This window comes from Oncorhynchus kisutch, linkage group LG3 (assembly GCF_002021735.2).
Source record: "Oncorhynchus kisutch isolate 150728-3 linkage group LG3, Okis_V2, whole genome shotgun sequence".
Lineage (NCBI taxonomy): Eukaryota > Metazoa > Chordata > Actinopteri > Salmoniformes > Salmonidae > Oncorhynchus > Oncorhynchus kisutch.
The window spans coordinates 62,480,944-62,497,572 of NC_034176.2; the positions used below are offsets into that span (position 1 = coordinate 62,480,944).

Consider the following 16,629-nt stretch of genomic DNA (forward strand, 5'->3'; position numbering starts at 1 on the left):
TATTGTGGCAAAGCATCAGTGAGATTCTAACCTATGATTTTCTGTTTTCTATCCATGGAATGAATCCACTGCACCACCAGGATGGAGCTAGCATGCCATGTTTTTATAACTCATACAAAGCTGTTCAATTTAGTCCATTCAAACAGACCCCATTTCAAAGGAAACAAGCACTCAATAACGTTCTGAGAACCATATGTTTCTTAGAGCTTGGTGAGAGCGTGGTTGTCCTATGGTTATTTTGCACACAACCTTCCCACATCATTTTGTGAATGGTGCAGGATATTTGCTTGGTTTTGGAACATTCTCAGCACATTTGAGTAACTTTACAAAATATTGTTATTTTACTTTAACAGAACGTTTCCCTAAAAGTTCAAACGTGGTTACATTTACTGTTTGGTGATGTCCTAGAAACGTTCTCCAACTGGTTTGGCATTGTGAGTGTTCTCAAATAGTTATGAAACAACGTTCTGTGGGAATTTCAGTACATCAGCATAACATTTCCCAAAGGATTCCTATGGTATTATTTAAAGTAATGTTCACGTAATGTTCAGCGAACCTTAAGAAACAACGTTCTTCTGTGGGAATTTCAGTACATCAGCATAACATTTCCCAAAGGTTTCCTATGGTATTATTTAAAGTAATGTTCACGTAATGTTCAGCGAACCTTAAGAAACAACGTTCTTCTGTGGGAATTTCAGTACATCAGCATAACATTTCCCAAAGGTTTCCTATGGTATTATTTAAAGTAATGTTCACGTAATGTTCAGCGAACCTTAAGAAACAACGTTCTTCTGTGGGAATTTCAGTACTTCAGTATAACGTTTTCTGCAGGTTTCCTCATGGCTCTATTTAAAACCATGTTCTCAGAACAGTAAGAAAACTTTCCGTAAAAACCACAAGAAAACGGTGAAGTTCAAATAACTTTCTAAGAATGTTATTTAAAAACATATACATTCCTTTCTCACATCAGCAAAAATCTCTCTATCCTCTATCTTGTTAAGTGTGTTCAGGTGTGTTGGCCGCGCCCACTAATGCCACACCTGATCTTATGTGCTCGCTGGGCACTGACACCGGTTATACAGGGAACAGAGAACCAAGAGCAGTCAAGGCAGAACTCTCCGTAGCCATACGTATCCATGCATGGTTGTTCATGGGTGACTGTAATATTAGTGAAACATCAAGACCAAAGATGATCAGAAGGAGGTCAAAGGGTGGCAGGGTAGCCTAGTGGTTAGAGTGTTGGACTAGCAACCGGAAGGTTGCAAGGTCAAATCCCTGAGCTGACAAGATGCAAATCTGTTGTTCTGCCCCTGAACAGGCAGTTAACCCACTGTTCCTAGGCTGTTATTGAAAATAAGAATTTGATCTTAACTGACTTGCCTTGTTTAATAAAGGTTAAAAAAAAGAAGGGTTCCAAAAAGTCAGACAAATCTTTGTTCAGTTATCCTCATCTCTTTATTAAGATGTTTTATTTACACAACAGTAGTTTGCTCGGACATCTTGAGTTGCTGTGAGTTTGACAAGTTCACTGATGGTAACACAGTGTGGATAAACTTCTAAAAAAACAAGATTACTTCTCATCCATGTCCACAACTTTGACCAGCCATATATACACTGAGTATACAAAACATTAGGAACACCTGCTCTTTCCATGAGTTAGACTGACCAGGTGAAAGCTATGATCCCCTATTGATGTCACTTGTTTAATCCACTTCAATCAGTGTAGATGAAGGGGAGGACACATGTTAAGCATTGAGACAATTGAGACATGGATTATGTATATGTGTCATTCAGAGGGTGAATGGCCATTAAAAATATTTAAGTGACTTTGAACGGGCTATGGTAGTAGGTGTGAGTCGCACCGGTGTGAGTGTGTCAAGAACTGCAATGCTGCTGGGTTTTTCAGGCTCAACAGTTTCCTGTGTGCCTCAAGAATGGTCCACCACCCAAAGGACATCCAGCCAAAAGGGGTGGAACTCAATATTAGGAAGGTGATCGTAATGTTTAGTACACTCAGAGTATATGTTACAGCCACCTCCAAAACTAAAGGTTTCATCAGGAATTTATCGCTAACACAAACATCCTCTCATTTTTTAAAGACCAAGTTAAATTGCACTTCTTGACATTTTTTGAGACTGACAGTCTGAAGTTGCCATGGCCCCAACTTCCATAACAATGTAATAAACCAATGCTGGAATGCATAAAAAGGGGAAGACATATTACTGTGCAAAGCTGATGCCAACATGGAAGGGGCCATGTGTAGTGATGGACAGGTGTGTTAATCAGCGAGGATGGCTGTGACGACACACTGTGCAAGAGGGAGAGAAGAGCATCAGAGCGCTGCCCGGACGTACGTAATGTAGCACCGACTCACTCATAGACACCCTCTACTGCCTCTGTCACGCAGCGATACCGCTGCCAACATGTTATTCCTACTTTCACAATGCAAGCGCTTTTTCAAGACACTGCACACATACACATATGAAGATAATAGAAGTGCTCATTCACAAGAAGTGCTCCAACAGCAAGAGTTGACGATGATAGCGCGGGTGAGTATGACGTGAAAGAGGTTGTATACATACGACACATTGAAAATAATGTACTGTAAAAAAAAAAAAAGGACTGAGTTCTGCTGGTGGCACAAGACCAAGGTCTCTATGATTGGACATTCAGGATAAAGCACAGTTCAGCTGTTTAAGAAGTAGAAGAAGAATGCACAAATGTGACATCACTGGACAAGGTAGCTCACCACAAAGCACCAGAGAGGACACAGAGCCAGAATACATTGATCTTTTCTTTTTTAACAAAACTAAAAACAAAATAATATATGCCATTTAGCAGAAACCTTTTATCAGAATCTGTGTATCAGTGTTTGTGGTGAGGTTTTGTTTGACAACTAATGACGTGCTTCAGAGTCGGGTACACTGTACATGCTGGCATGTTCCTCTACAGTTTTATGCAAAGACAGGCCACCTGAGTAGGGAACAGTAAAGACCAGTATTCTACAGAAATGTCTGCACTGAGAGTTAAGAACTGCAGGTAGACGGTCCTCTTCAACAATTAATCACCGCTCCTCAAAACCACTCTTCTTGGCACTGATATCACAAGGGTTTCCCTGCACTACTTTCCCTAACCTCACCCCTACTTGCCTTCACCCTCCGCCCCTTACCTCCCTGCCCTCATCCCTCTCTTCACATCATCCCCCTCCCACCTCCCTGCCCTGCACCTGCATCCACTCACCACTCAAGTGTTTATTCTTAGAGTCGAAAATAAATCCACTGCAACAAGTGATATTTCCATCCGAGATAAGACAAGACAAGCAGTATTACGTCATCTTCTGCCAGCTTGGCTCCCACAAAAGGATTCTTATAAACATAATGTCGTTATTCATAATGATCTTCATTACATTAACAAGCAACCAACAAAATGAGGTATTCTATTGATAAAGTGATAAAAAAGAGAGGATCCCGTTATTGAACTAACGTGCATATTTGATCAGATTAGAGCAAGATTTTACTACATTGAGCATCACATCTGCTTACTCTGGGCAAATATGCTTACAATAAGGAACACTATGTACTGCAAGATATGTGGTTAGAAGGAAACAGTAAAAAATAACCAACTGGACCTCTTCAGTGAGAGCAGACATTCTTCATGCCGGAGGCTGTTTTATGTCTTCAACATTGGCTCTGTTTTCAACAGACCACACAAAGCCGCTGCAATAGGTGTCCCTCGAGTAAGAGTTTGAAACAGAGCTGAGAATGACACTACAAGGTGTGTATGTTAAAAACAGACGCTTCGGTAGAAATGTGAGTAAAGAACATTTAACACCTTCTCTAATGTTGCATATATACAATGCATACTGTACGCCTGTGAGATTCAAATGAACTGTAAACAGTCACCTTCTCACAGCTTCACTCAGTCTAAAAAAAGATATTGGTAGTTATACTGTACACACAGTCCTATTAAATATTGTATTGGGTGGACACCTTTCATTCAAATGTACCTGACTAAATAAACCTGAATGAGTTCATCAGAGCACAATGATTCATTTCTAAAAGGAATTGTGAGTCCATAATGACTGGACTAATTGTATGGATCATAGATGGACTGAGAACGTTTTCCTGAAGAGCGTGCTGTTCCCAATAGACCAGAAGGATACGTCTTGAGAAAGAAAAAGCCAAAACAGGAGCATGTAGTGTACGAGACTGAGAATGTATGGGGTTTTCAATGCATTTAAGGGTTGTAAGATGAGAACACAACATTGACCATTGATCAACATTGATTTTGCTTAGATAAAGTTTGAGCATGCGTGATCCTGAGTGAGGTCTGTTCAAAGTAAAAAACTGGAATGCTTTAGTTATGAGACTCTTCTATATGCCTCTGAGTTCTAGCACCTATCTGGACTATCTTGAGTCCTCGTTCATCTGACAGACCATAAGACTCAATGTCTTAGGCCACATTTACAACAGGCCCATTATACCTGTATAGTCTTTGATATGGGCATACTCTAATTTAGACAAAAAGCCTCACACAATGTATGACAAGATATTCTTGTCCTTGTGTGGAGACTATTTTGAAGAAAACATTTTGTTAAGGTACACAAAAGGTAACTATAAGAAATGTAATCATGCATTATGTTAAATAAAATAATAAAGATGCTTGTTTAAAAATGCTATAATGGAAGAAATGAAAACATGAGGGTAACACAAAATAGAGGATCTGTGTTTGTCAGAAGGATTATTTACAGTCCCAATATAAAGTCTACACCACTTTGAACTTTTTTTTCCACATTCTGTTGCGTTACAAAGTGGGATTGAAGTAGATTTAATTGTATGTTCTGTCATTGATCTAAACAAAATACTCCATAATGTGAAAGTGAAAAGAAAATTCTACACATGTTTACAAATTAAACAACTAAAATATAGTTGTTGCATAATTATTCACCCATTTGTTTAGGCAAGCCTAAAGTTGTTCAGACGTAACATTTGGCTTAACAAATCACATAAGTTACATGGACTCACTCAGTAAGAAATAATAGTAGTTGACATGATTTTTGAATGACTACCCCTTCCTTTGTCCCCCCTACATACAACATCTGTAAGGTCCCTCAGTCAAGTATTGAATTTCAAGCACAGATTCAACTACAAAGACCAGGGAGCTTTTTGAAAACCTCATAAAGAAGGGCAGTGATTGGTAGATGGGTAACCACAACACATCAGACATTGAATATATCTTTAAGCATGGTCAATAATTATGCTGTGAATGATGTATTAAATCACCCAGAGACATCAAAGATGCAGTCATCCTTCTGAACTGAGCTGCAGGACAGGAAAGAAACTGCTTAGGGATGTCACCATGAGGCCATAAGGGGATTTTAAAACAGTTAAGAGTTCAATGGCTGTGATGGGAGAAAACAGAGGCTGGATCAACAAGATTGCAGTGACTCCACAATAATGACCTAACTGACAGAGTGAAAAGAAGAATACACATTTTCCAAAACATAGATATGTATACAACAAGGCACTAAAGTAATATTGCAAAAAAACATGGCAAAGGAATACAATTTTTTGGCCTAAAAGCAAAGCCTTATGTTTGGTGCAATTCCAACACAACACATCACTGAGTAACTACCTTCTTATTTTCAAGCATGGGGTGGCTGCATCATGGTATAGGTATGCTTGACATTGGCAAAGACTGGGGAGTTTTTCAGGATGAAAAGAAAACGGATGGAGCTAAGCACACAGAATCCCAGGGAAAAACCTGCTTCTCTCTGCTTTACACCAGACACCTGAGGAGGAATTCACCTTTCAGCAGGACAATAACCTATAACACAAAGCCAAATCTAAACTGGAGTTGCTTACCAAGAAGACAGTGAATGTTCCTGAGTGGGCAAGTTACAGCTTTGACTTAAATCTGCGCAATTGTTTTTGGCAAGACTTGAAAATTGCTGTCTAGCCTTTATCCCCAACACCTTGACAGAGCTTGAAGATTTTGCAAAGCTTGAAGATGTGCAAAGCTCTTATGAGACTTACCCAGGAAGACAGCAGTAATCACTGCCAAAGGTGTTTCTAACATGTATTAACTCAGGAGGGTGAATACTTACCTAATCAAGGTATATTAGTGTTTATTTTTCATTAATCTTTAAAAAAAATATGTAATTTTTCTTCCACTTTAAAATGACAGAGTATATAAAAATGACAATTAAATCCAATTTAATTCCACAATGTAACGCAACAATATGTGAAAAAAGTTCAAAGGGGTGTAGACTTTACATATGATATTGTGAACGACCTCAGGCTGGTGAGAGTCAAAAGTACAAAGAAAGAATGTAAATATGGATGAAAACAGAAGTGGTTTCTAGGTCTATTTCTCTATGATATTTCCATCCCCCTCTCACCTGCAGAGGGAGGAGCTCAGACACAGCTGCGAAAGGATGAGTGAGATGGCATCACAAAGGGTGTGGCCTCCCAACGGAGGCTTGTTCATCTGTAGTAGGTCTAGTAACAGGCTACCATATAGCAGGCCTGGTAACTAAACTGCTGCATGATTTACCTAAGGTGAAAAGTGATTTGAGGTAACTGGTAAATTAAAAATGTTTTTCTTCTCCCGTCCAAAGTAGATGTAACATTGAGGGGGGTGACGACAGCTGGAAACCCAGATCTAATGGGACAACCGATAATGAGGAAAAGGGCAATAAACAGAGATCTGAGACAGTCCGTTATGTACCATACGTGTCATTTCCTGTAGGCAATACACATTGATGTATATAGAAAGAAGAGGACAAGAAGTTATTCCTGAAAGTATTGAAGGCTATGAATTCAAACAGTTAAAAAACAGATTCCAAAAGTTGCACCTATCTGCATGACACAATTCAAATCACCAACAAACCATCCTGTAACGAAATGAGGTAGTGCTGTTGACTGGGAGCAAAACCAGGAGACTGCTTCTATAAGTTGTGTTATTTTGTCATACACCTACACATCTCATCTAGTCCCCCCCCCCAAAAAAAAATAATGCAACCTATATCAACTACATGTACTGTATCCGGTTCCTTCAAAGTTTCTTCAATTGCCTCATTTATTTTCCTTTTTCTTAATTTTCAACATATTTGTCCTATTTTTATTGAATATAATCATCTATATAAATATACAGAGGTTAAAAATTGCACCTAAAATATTAGGCACCTGAGACCCCCAAGTCAGGGAGACCCCCAGTCAGGGAATGTGTGTGGATCCTGAGACAGCAGGAGGTTGGAGAGAGAGACACAAGAGGTCTGCACTCTCAGTGTCTAAATATAAGGCTTCTTTCCTGGTGCTGGGGCAGGAGCATCCATACAGTGGAACAGCCAATAGGAACAGCTCAGTCATTGGAAAGGAGCCAGAGTGAGAGTGAAAGGGCCACAAGGTCACGGTTCTGCTCTATCTTCATCCATGGTGCTGAATCAAGAGCCTCTCCTCCATCATCAGTTGACCAAAGGTAGGTTTTGAAGTACCACACGGCCCACGCTCAATCTCAGAGTCCAACAGGTCAAGGCTTATGAAAAAAGGAATATCCTCCTTTCTACATTATGCTTCCGTCATCATACGTCTGTAACAGGAGCCTGTAGCAAAGTTCAGAGTAAGGCCAGACTAACATACTGCTGCTATGCAACAAAATGAGTACCCATACATACTAGCACTAAAAAATATATACTGTATATGTACACATATAAAACAATGGATTCAAAGTACCTATAAAACTGAGCCAAGAAGAAGAACATCAGATACTGAGGTGCTTTAAAAAACAAAAAGAAAATGGATTCATCATGGATGAGAAAAAGAAAAAAGTCCAACTGGTCTTGGTGTGGGGGGTTTGTTTCTCCTCTTGCTAAGGGCAAAGGTAGCTGTGCGCTGCAGAGTTAGAGTGGACAAGGCCAGTGCTGACGAAAGGAGAGGGGGACGGGAGAGGGGGGCAGTGTCTGGAGTCCCCGTTCCCCAGGGTCTCCTGCCCTGCCCGCAGGGGCTTGGTGGAGTGGAAGCCGTTGGTGAGCCCCATTCCCATATGCCGCCCCACATCTACAGTCAGGGCTGCCACGCCCACCATGCCCCCAACCATGCCCTCTGGCTGCCCATTGTGATTGAACACTGGCTCCAGGACAGGGCCGGGTGGGACCTTGGGCAGGGGTTGTGTCTCTAGGGACTCCTCCCCTGGTGATGGACGTTGTGGTGCCTGGGCAGGCTGTCTGACTGGCTCCCCTGGATGCTGTGGTGCCTGGGAAGGTTGTCTGACTAGCTCCCCTGGATGCTGTGGTGCCTGGGAAGGCTGTCTGACTGGCTCCTTTGGGTGTAAAGGGGCCTGGGCAGGCTGTCTGACTGGGGAGTAAGCTGCATCGGACAATGAGGGCCCCCTGGTGGCCTGAGAGTCCTCATCCTTGTCACTCCGCGCCTCCTGCTGCTCTTTCTCCAGGTCGTTCAGCTCAGAGTGAACTATGACCTCTGCCTCCACCTGGTTACCGCTGCAAAGGGAGGAGCCCAGTCGGTCCTCAGTGTCGCCCTGAAAAACACACACACAGCCCATGTAACAGTGGAGTCCTACAAGGCAGTGTGTTTGTACTCCTGTTGTTCTGTATTAACATACAACTGTAAATGACCTTACACCAGTGGTATCAATCATGACTGAAAGGCAGCCATAATACAATTATAACACAGTCATTATTTCTTGCTATGCTATCCAGCTTTCTGAACTGCATACCATTCTCTAAACGAAATCACTGAGAATACGACTGAACTGTCACCAGTAAAATAGAGCAGCGGTGGTATGTGGTGTGACTGCAAAATAAATGAGGGATTCATTGTAGATTAATTATAGCTCTCCCCTCCTACACTTTTGAAGGGTATGAGAGCGCCTTAACAGTGGTAGAGTAATTAATTTATCAGACGCATGATCAAGCGGCTCATTCAGCTTTCAGCCAGAGTGTCACGTTCTAATTAGCTATACGTCATCCGGACACCTCGTTCATTGTTTCATTACTTCCTGTTCAGCTCTCACACAAACCACGCTACCTCTACACCATCTCTCTCCTACTGCTCTTCTACACGCACGCACACACGCACGCTCACACACACACACACACACACCACGCTCACACACAAACTACGCTCACACACACACACAAACTACGCTTGCACGCACACACACCACGCTCACACACAAATTACACTCGCACACACACACACCCCGCTCACATACAAACTATGTTCGCACGCACACAGACACACACCACGCTCACACAAAAACCACTTTCTACCCCATCTACGTTTTATTCTTGTACACATGCATACACACACAAACACGCACAAACACACACGCGCGCATGCACTGACGCATACACACACACACACACACCTTGCCATTCTCTGTGGTGGCCATGTCCAAAGTTCCATTGTTGAGCGTTGGAGAGTCCTCTGTGATGGTATCCCTGTATTTGGTGATCCGGTTGGCCCAGTTACGACTAACTGACCCATTCCAAGCAGCCTGGAGAATGACAAGGTCAGAAGAAAAACACGACTCAACAAGTAACCTTGAAAGGTACTATATTTGTAGTTGTGTCTAGTGTGGTATCTAGTGTCCTGACTAGTCACCTTGAGCTCAGCTCCTAGGGCATCGTCCCCTACTCCTACATTACCCATGAGGCTGTGCTCCTCAGTGGGCTCCGTGGGGGGTTGGGCGCGGCCATGGTCATGATCCAGGCTGCCCAGGGGCATCAGGGTCTCTAGCTCATGGCAATCACTGCATTCTGGCACCATGGTGGGCACAGATCTACCCCCACGGCGGTACTGTGGAGGTAGAGCTGTGGAGTCCAGCCCTCCAGACACTTCTCTGGTTACACAGCACAGAGGAGGGACACGGGTTATGGATCATGGTTATGTCACTGCACATGGTTTAAACTCGGAGCACAGTATAAAAACAAGGATTGTCATTAGCAATTGTGTTTTTTATAGGAATACTTTGGGATTTTGACATTGAGGCCCTTTATCTACTCCCCCAGAGTCAGATGAACACTTGCATACCATTTAAATGTCTATGTGTCCAGTAAGAAGGAAGTTGGAGGTCGTTTCGCGAGCCATTGCTAACTAGCGTTAGCGCAATGCCTGGAAGTCTATGGGTATATACTAGCACGCAAGCAGACACCCATAGACTTTCAGTCATGGCACTAACACGGAACTACCTCTTAACTTCCTTCATACTGGACAAAGAGACATGGAAATGGTATCCATGAGTTGATCTGCCTCTGGGGAAGTAGACAAAGGAAGGCCTCATTGCCAACATCCCGAAGTATCCCTTTAAAAACAAATATGAGGAATGCATTGTCATAGATAGTCATGACAACTACAACAGTAGGATGAACAGCACATTGTCACTCCATCTCAAATTGTGATGGCTAGCTGGATTCACTATAGTACAGACTGGAATTCAAACAGTTGAGCTAAATACCAAAACAGACAGTAATAATAGTTGTTCCGTATTAATGCAAAATTATTCAAAATTATTCAAATCTGAAATGTCAAATGTGCAGCATTAAGACATGGACCCCCTCCCCCCTGGGTCTCACACAAAAGTCACCCTAATACTGTAACTACACAAAACATCTCCAAATCCTCCACTTCTATTTAAATCAGTTTACTGCTCTCCCTGCCAAACCCAATGCAGGGAAACATGACTTTTGTTTCATATTCTTTCCTGCTCATTAACCGCACAGCTTCATAATAGACCAAGAGCAGCCATCCGTGGTGCTCTGTCTTTCAGGACACACTCCCCAACATCTGCCTGTCTGTCTCTCTGCTGCTGCAGCTTCACACACACACACACACACACACACACACACACACACACACACACACACACACACACACACACACACACACACACACACACACACACACACACACACACACACACACACACACACACACACACACACACACACACACACACCTTCCCTTAAATCTTACAATGCCAGTGAAAACTTAATGATCCTCAAATCCTAGACGTACATACTAAAGTAGACATACTAAAACAGAGTCATTTGCTTTCAAGTGGCCTCTTCTTACCTGGCCTTGCCGTTGCGGAAGCTGACACACATACAAAGGAGAATGCTGAGCAGCCCCAGACACACACCAACTATGATGCCTGTCACTGCATGGATGTCCAGCTCTATAGGGAACAGCCCAGGAAGGCATGCAGGAAATGGGGAGAGAAAACAGATGAGATACTGGATGAGTGTCTGAACCTGTCAGCACAGGACGCAGTTAGAGAACAGAAGTTAGGTGGGAGGATGAATGATAATATACTGTATATGCAGTATGATGACAGCCGGATTCCAAAAATTCTGCAGAACCTATTCTGTCACCCCTCAATCAATTTCAGCGGGCCATGAAGGAACCAATTCACACTTCCAGGGAGGGAGATATTAATTCAGCTTGGGCAATGGCTGTCTGTCTGGCAGCAGAGTGGAGAGGGGACAGATGGTGCTCGCTCCGCTCTCGCCCGCCCACCATCCACCTCGCCCTCAATCACATTGCATTTACTACTGGCAAGATTGTCTGATGGAGCCGAATATGGGGCAACTCCGCAGGACCAGAATAAACCTGCTACTCATCTTACTCTGTCTTTCTACGTCTCAGTGGTTTCAGCTAATGCCCTGATCCAACCGGAGGAGGGTGGACGCCCCTAGCGCCAGTGTTGTGACCTTTTGCTTCTGAATGGAGCTCTCTCCTGGCTTGCTTCTAGATGCTCGAGTTTAGCTGTTGTGTTCATTATTCTCTGACAAAGTGTAATTGGGCTACAAATAGATGAGGATTGATGGAGGTCTCCTTGAGAAGCCCGACGAAACTGCAGTAGCATTCAACAATGTGCACATATCTATCTTTCCTGCCAAGCCCAAGTAGAATGAGCAACTCTCTCAGAGCCCCCTTCACCGTGGTTATAGGCAAGGTGTCATCCACAGCTCTTCTGCTTCTCAAAGTCAGATATGAAGTTGATTCATAGAGCTCTCTGGGTGCAGCGGGTGCTGAGGCCACCCCTTTAATATTCACCTCAGAAGGCCAGAGAGTGAGGAGAGATATGACACAGGCTCCCCAAATTGACAGCCTCCTGCAGGCTTCTCTCTCCCGCTGGCAGGGATGGATTGACCACTTTAAAGGACTCTGTGTGTGTGTGTGTGATTGAGAGTGTTGGGAGATACTTATGTAAGTGATGACGCACACGCACACCATCACAGTATGTGTAGACAGTATACCCACTCACCATATTTCCTGGGAGGAGTGCGCACATCCTTCACTGGGGAATAAGGCCCCACCCCCACCTCAGTGGACGCCCTCATCTTAAAGAAGTAGTGTGTACCACTAGACAGCCCTGTTACCTCAGCACTCATTATGGTCCCTGAGAGGGGGGGATAGAGAGAGAGAGAGAGAGAGGTAAGTGTGTGTGAGTCATTAACAGTCACATTTGCATCCACTTATAGAACCCACACAGCTCCCCGCAACAGCCACACCTTCAGCCACCCACCCACCATCTTGGGAGAGGTTGTTCCAAAGATGCTCAGGTTGGCTGAGGTTGATGGTGTATAGGATCCTGTAGCTGATGACGATGCCATTGGGCTCCACAGGCGGACGCCAGTTCACCAACACAGAGGAGGAGTCCAAGGCACTGAGTTGCAGCTCCGCTGGGGGGGTGGAGGGTACTGGGGACACAGGGGGTGAAGTCAGTAATCACACCCCAGAAATAAAGCACCACAGCGGGCTGGCCACACAGGCTTTGTGTGGCTGGCTGGGACAGGTGTGACACCCCTCTGGGACAAGGTGCCCTTGCCAACTGGTCATAGAGGGAGGGCTGAGGGCAGGGACTGGGTCTCAGGTGACAGAGGGTGGTAGTATGGGGTCCGGCAGGCAGCTACCCCTGCTGTGTCAAACCAAAGACCCCTACTTCGCTGCTCTGGTAATGCATCTTCTCCTGGCCAGTTTTCACAAAGCGTCTCAATGCTGATCTAGGATCAGTTTGACCTTTCAGATCGTAATGAATAAGATTATATGGACAGAGAGGACTTGATCCTAGATCAGCCCTCGTTCCTGGCCCCTCCCTGACACCACTTGGCTGAACTGATTGACGGGCCCTGTCCCAGACAGCTCTTGGCCAACACAAGGGCCACTTCCATCTGGACATTTAATTACAGCCAATTATCTCCCTACGCTGCTAAAGATTAATCCCTTCTCTGTTAACCTGCCTCAATCACACTTGCTCAGTCCCTCTCTCTCTCTCTCGCTCTCTCTCTCTCTCTCTCTCTCTCTCTCTCTCTCAATTCAATTCAATTCAAGGGCTTTATTGGCATGGGAAACATGTGTTAACATTGCCAAAGCAAGTGAGGTAGATAATATATAAAGTGAATATATAAAGTGAAATAAACAATAACAATTAACAGTAAACATCACACATACAGAAGTTTCAAAACAATAAAGACATTACAAATGTCATATATATATATATACAGTGTTTTAACAATGTACAAATGGTAAAGGACACAAGATAAAATAAATAAGCATAGATATGGGTTGTATTTACAATGGTGTGTGTTCTTCACTGGTTGCCCTTTTCTCGTGGCAACAGGTCACAAATCTTGCTGCTGTGATGGCACACTGTGGAATTTCACCCAGTAGATATGGGAGTTTTTCAAAATTGGATTTGTTTTCGAATTCTTTGTGGATCTGTGTAATCTGAGGGAAATATGTCTCTCTAATATGGTCATACATTGGGCAGGAGGTTAGGAAGTGCAGCTCAGTTTCCACCTCATTTTGTGGGCAGTGAGCACATAGCCTGTCTTCTCTTGAGAGCCATGTCTGCCTACGGCGGCCTTTCTCAATAGCAAGGCTATGCTCACTGAGTCTGTACATAGTCAAAGCTTTCCTTAATTTTGGGTCAGTCACAGTGGTCAGGTATTCTGCCGCTGTGTACTCTCTGTGTAGGGCCAAATAGCATTCTAGTTTGCTCTGTTTTTTTGTTAATTCTTTCCAATGTGTCAAGTAATTATCTTTTTGTTTTCTCATGATTTGGTTGGGTCTAATTGTGCTGCTGTCCTGGGGCTCTGTAGGGTGTGTTTGTGTTTGTGAACAGATCCCCAGGACCAGCTTGCTTAGGGGACTCTTCTCCAGGTTCATCTCTCTGTAGGTGATGGCTTTGTTGTGGAAGGTTTGGGAATCGCTTCCTTTTAGGTGGTTATAGAATTTAACGGCTCTTTTCTGGATTTTGATAATTAGTGGGTATCGGCCTAATTCTGCTCTGCATGCATTATTTGGTGTTCTACGTTGTACACGGAGGATATTTTTGCAGAATTCTGCGTGCAGAGTCTCAATTTGGTGTTTGTCCCATTTTGTGAAGTCTTGGTTGGTGAGCGGACCCCAGACCTCACAACCATAAAGGGCAATGGGCTCTATGACTGATTCAAGTATTTTTTAGCCAAATCCTAATTGGTATGTTGAAATTTATGTTCCTTTTGATGGCATAGAATGCCCTTCTTGCCTTGTCTCTCAGATCGTTCACAGCTTTGTGGAAGTTACCTGTGGCGCTGATGTTTAGGCCAAGATATGTATAGTTTTTTGTGTGCTCTAGGGCAACAGTGTCTAGATGGAATTTGTATTTGTGGTCCTGGTGACTGGACCTTTTTTGGAACACCATTATTTTGGTCTTACTGAGATTTACTGTCAGGGCCCAGGTCTGACAGAATCTGTGCATAAGATCTAGGTGCTGCTGTAGGCCCTCCTTGGTTGGTGACAGAAGCACCAGATCATCAGCAAACAGCAGACATTTGACTTCGGATTCTAGCAGGGTGAGGCCGGGTGCTGCAGACTTTTCTAGTGCCCGCGCCAATTCGTTGATATATATGTTGAAGAGGGTGGGGCTTAAGCTGCATCCCTGTCTAACCCCACGACCCTGTGTGAAGAAATGTGTGTGTTTTTTGCCAATTTTAACCGCACACTTGTTGTTTGTGTACATGTATTTTATAATGTCGTAGGTTTTACCCCCAACACCACATTCCATCAGTTTGTATAGCAGACCCTCATGCCAAATTGAGTCGAAGGATTTTTTTTTATCAACAAAGCATGAGAAGACTTTGCCTTTGTTTTGGTTTGTTTGGTTGTCAATTAGGTTGTGCAGGGTGAATACATGGTCTGTTGTACGGTAATTTGGTAAAAAGCCAGTTTGACATTTGCTCAGTACATTGTTTTCATTGAGGAATTGTACGAGTCTGCTGTTAATGATAATGCAGAGGATTTTCCCAAGGTTACTGTTGACGCATATTCCACGGTAGTTATTTGGGTCAAATTTGTCTCCACTTTTGTGGATTGGGGTGATCAGTCCATGGTTCCAAATATTGGGGGGGATGCCAGAACTAAGGATGATGTTAAAGAGTTTTAGTATAGCCAATTGGAATTTGTTGTCTGTATATTTGATCATTTCATTGAGGACACCATCAACACCACAGGCCTTTTTGGGTTGGAGGGTTTTTATTTTGTCCTGTAACTCATTCAATGTAATTGGAGAATCCAGTGGGTTCTGGTAGTCTTTAATAGTTGATTCTAAGATCTGTATTTGATCATGTATATGTTTTTGCTCTTTATTCTTTGTTATAGAGCCAAAAATATTGGAGAAGTGGTTTACCCATACATCTCCATTTTGGATAGATAATTCTTTGTGTTGTTTGTTTAGTGTTTTCCAATTTTCCCAGAAGTGGTTAGAGTATATGGATTCTTCAATTACATTGAGCTGATTTCTGACATGCTGTTCCTTCTTTTTCCGTAGTGTATTTCTGTATTGTTTTAGTGATTCACTCTCACACACACACACACACACACACACACACACACACACACACACACACACACACACACACACACTTTTGTATTGCTATACTTGTGGGGACCAAATTATTGATTCCCATCCAAAATCCTATTTTCCCATTTTCCCATACCCTAAATCTAACCCTACCCTTAACCCTTTACCTAACCATAACCCTAATCATAAACCCAAACCCCTAACCCTAAAACTAACCTAACCTTACCTCCTAACCCTAACCTTAATTCTAACCCTAATTGTAAGCTTAACCCAACCACTAAGCCTAAAATAGCATTTTTCCTTGTGGGGACGTCAAAATCTCCCCACTGGTCCGAATCGTCCTTGTTTTACTATACTTGTGAGGACTTCTGGTGCCCACAAGGATAGTAAAACAAAAACACACAAACACATACACCAACGAACTATACACACCTCTGTCAGAAACAAAAACACCCTCACAGAAAAAGAGAAAGTGAGCGACAGAGCATATTGAACACAAGCATCCACCTATATGTTACACTGATGCACAGATTTGTCCACTACACTGATGAGAACAGGCGAGACTTACTGTCGGTGAGAGTGGACTCCTCCACGGTGCCGCTGAAGGGACCAACCACGTCTCCTCCATTGGACTGCACAGCCAGCTCATAGCGGGTGTAGGGTTTTAGCGCCCCCAAGAGGATCTCCTGAGCAGAGCTGCAAAACACAGTTTGGAACATAAAAAAATGAATGAAGAGTCACAAATGGGAAAACCTGCACATC

At 43.2% G+C, this 16,629-nt stretch overlaps 1 protein-coding gene across 1 annotated transcript in view; it reads right to left on the reverse strand.

Annotated features, from left to right (window-relative positions):
• Positions 1–6,198: 6,198 nt before the first annotated feature.
• igdcc4 (immunoglobulin superfamily, DCC subclass, member 4) overlaps positions 6,199–16,629 on the reverse strand; it is a 60,075-nt gene continuing 49,644 nt past the window's right edge. Inside the window, exons 14-20 of the mRNA XM_031810287.1 lie at positions 16,436–16,563; positions 12,554–12,724; positions 12,289–12,423; positions 11,094–11,196; positions 9,624–9,861; positions 9,388–9,516; positions 6,199–8,535 (exon numbers count right to left, since the gene is read on the reverse strand). Of these exons, the coding sequence (XP_031666147.1) occupies positions 7,870–8,535; positions 9,388–9,516; positions 9,624–9,861; positions 11,094–11,196; positions 12,289–12,423; positions 12,554–12,724; positions 16,436–16,563 (1,570 nt within the window). The 3' untranslated portion in view covers positions 6,199–7,869. The remainder of the gene's footprint in view (positions 8,536–9,387; positions 9,517–9,623; positions 9,862–11,093; positions 11,197–12,288; positions 12,424–12,553; positions 12,725–16,435; positions 16,564–16,629) is intronic.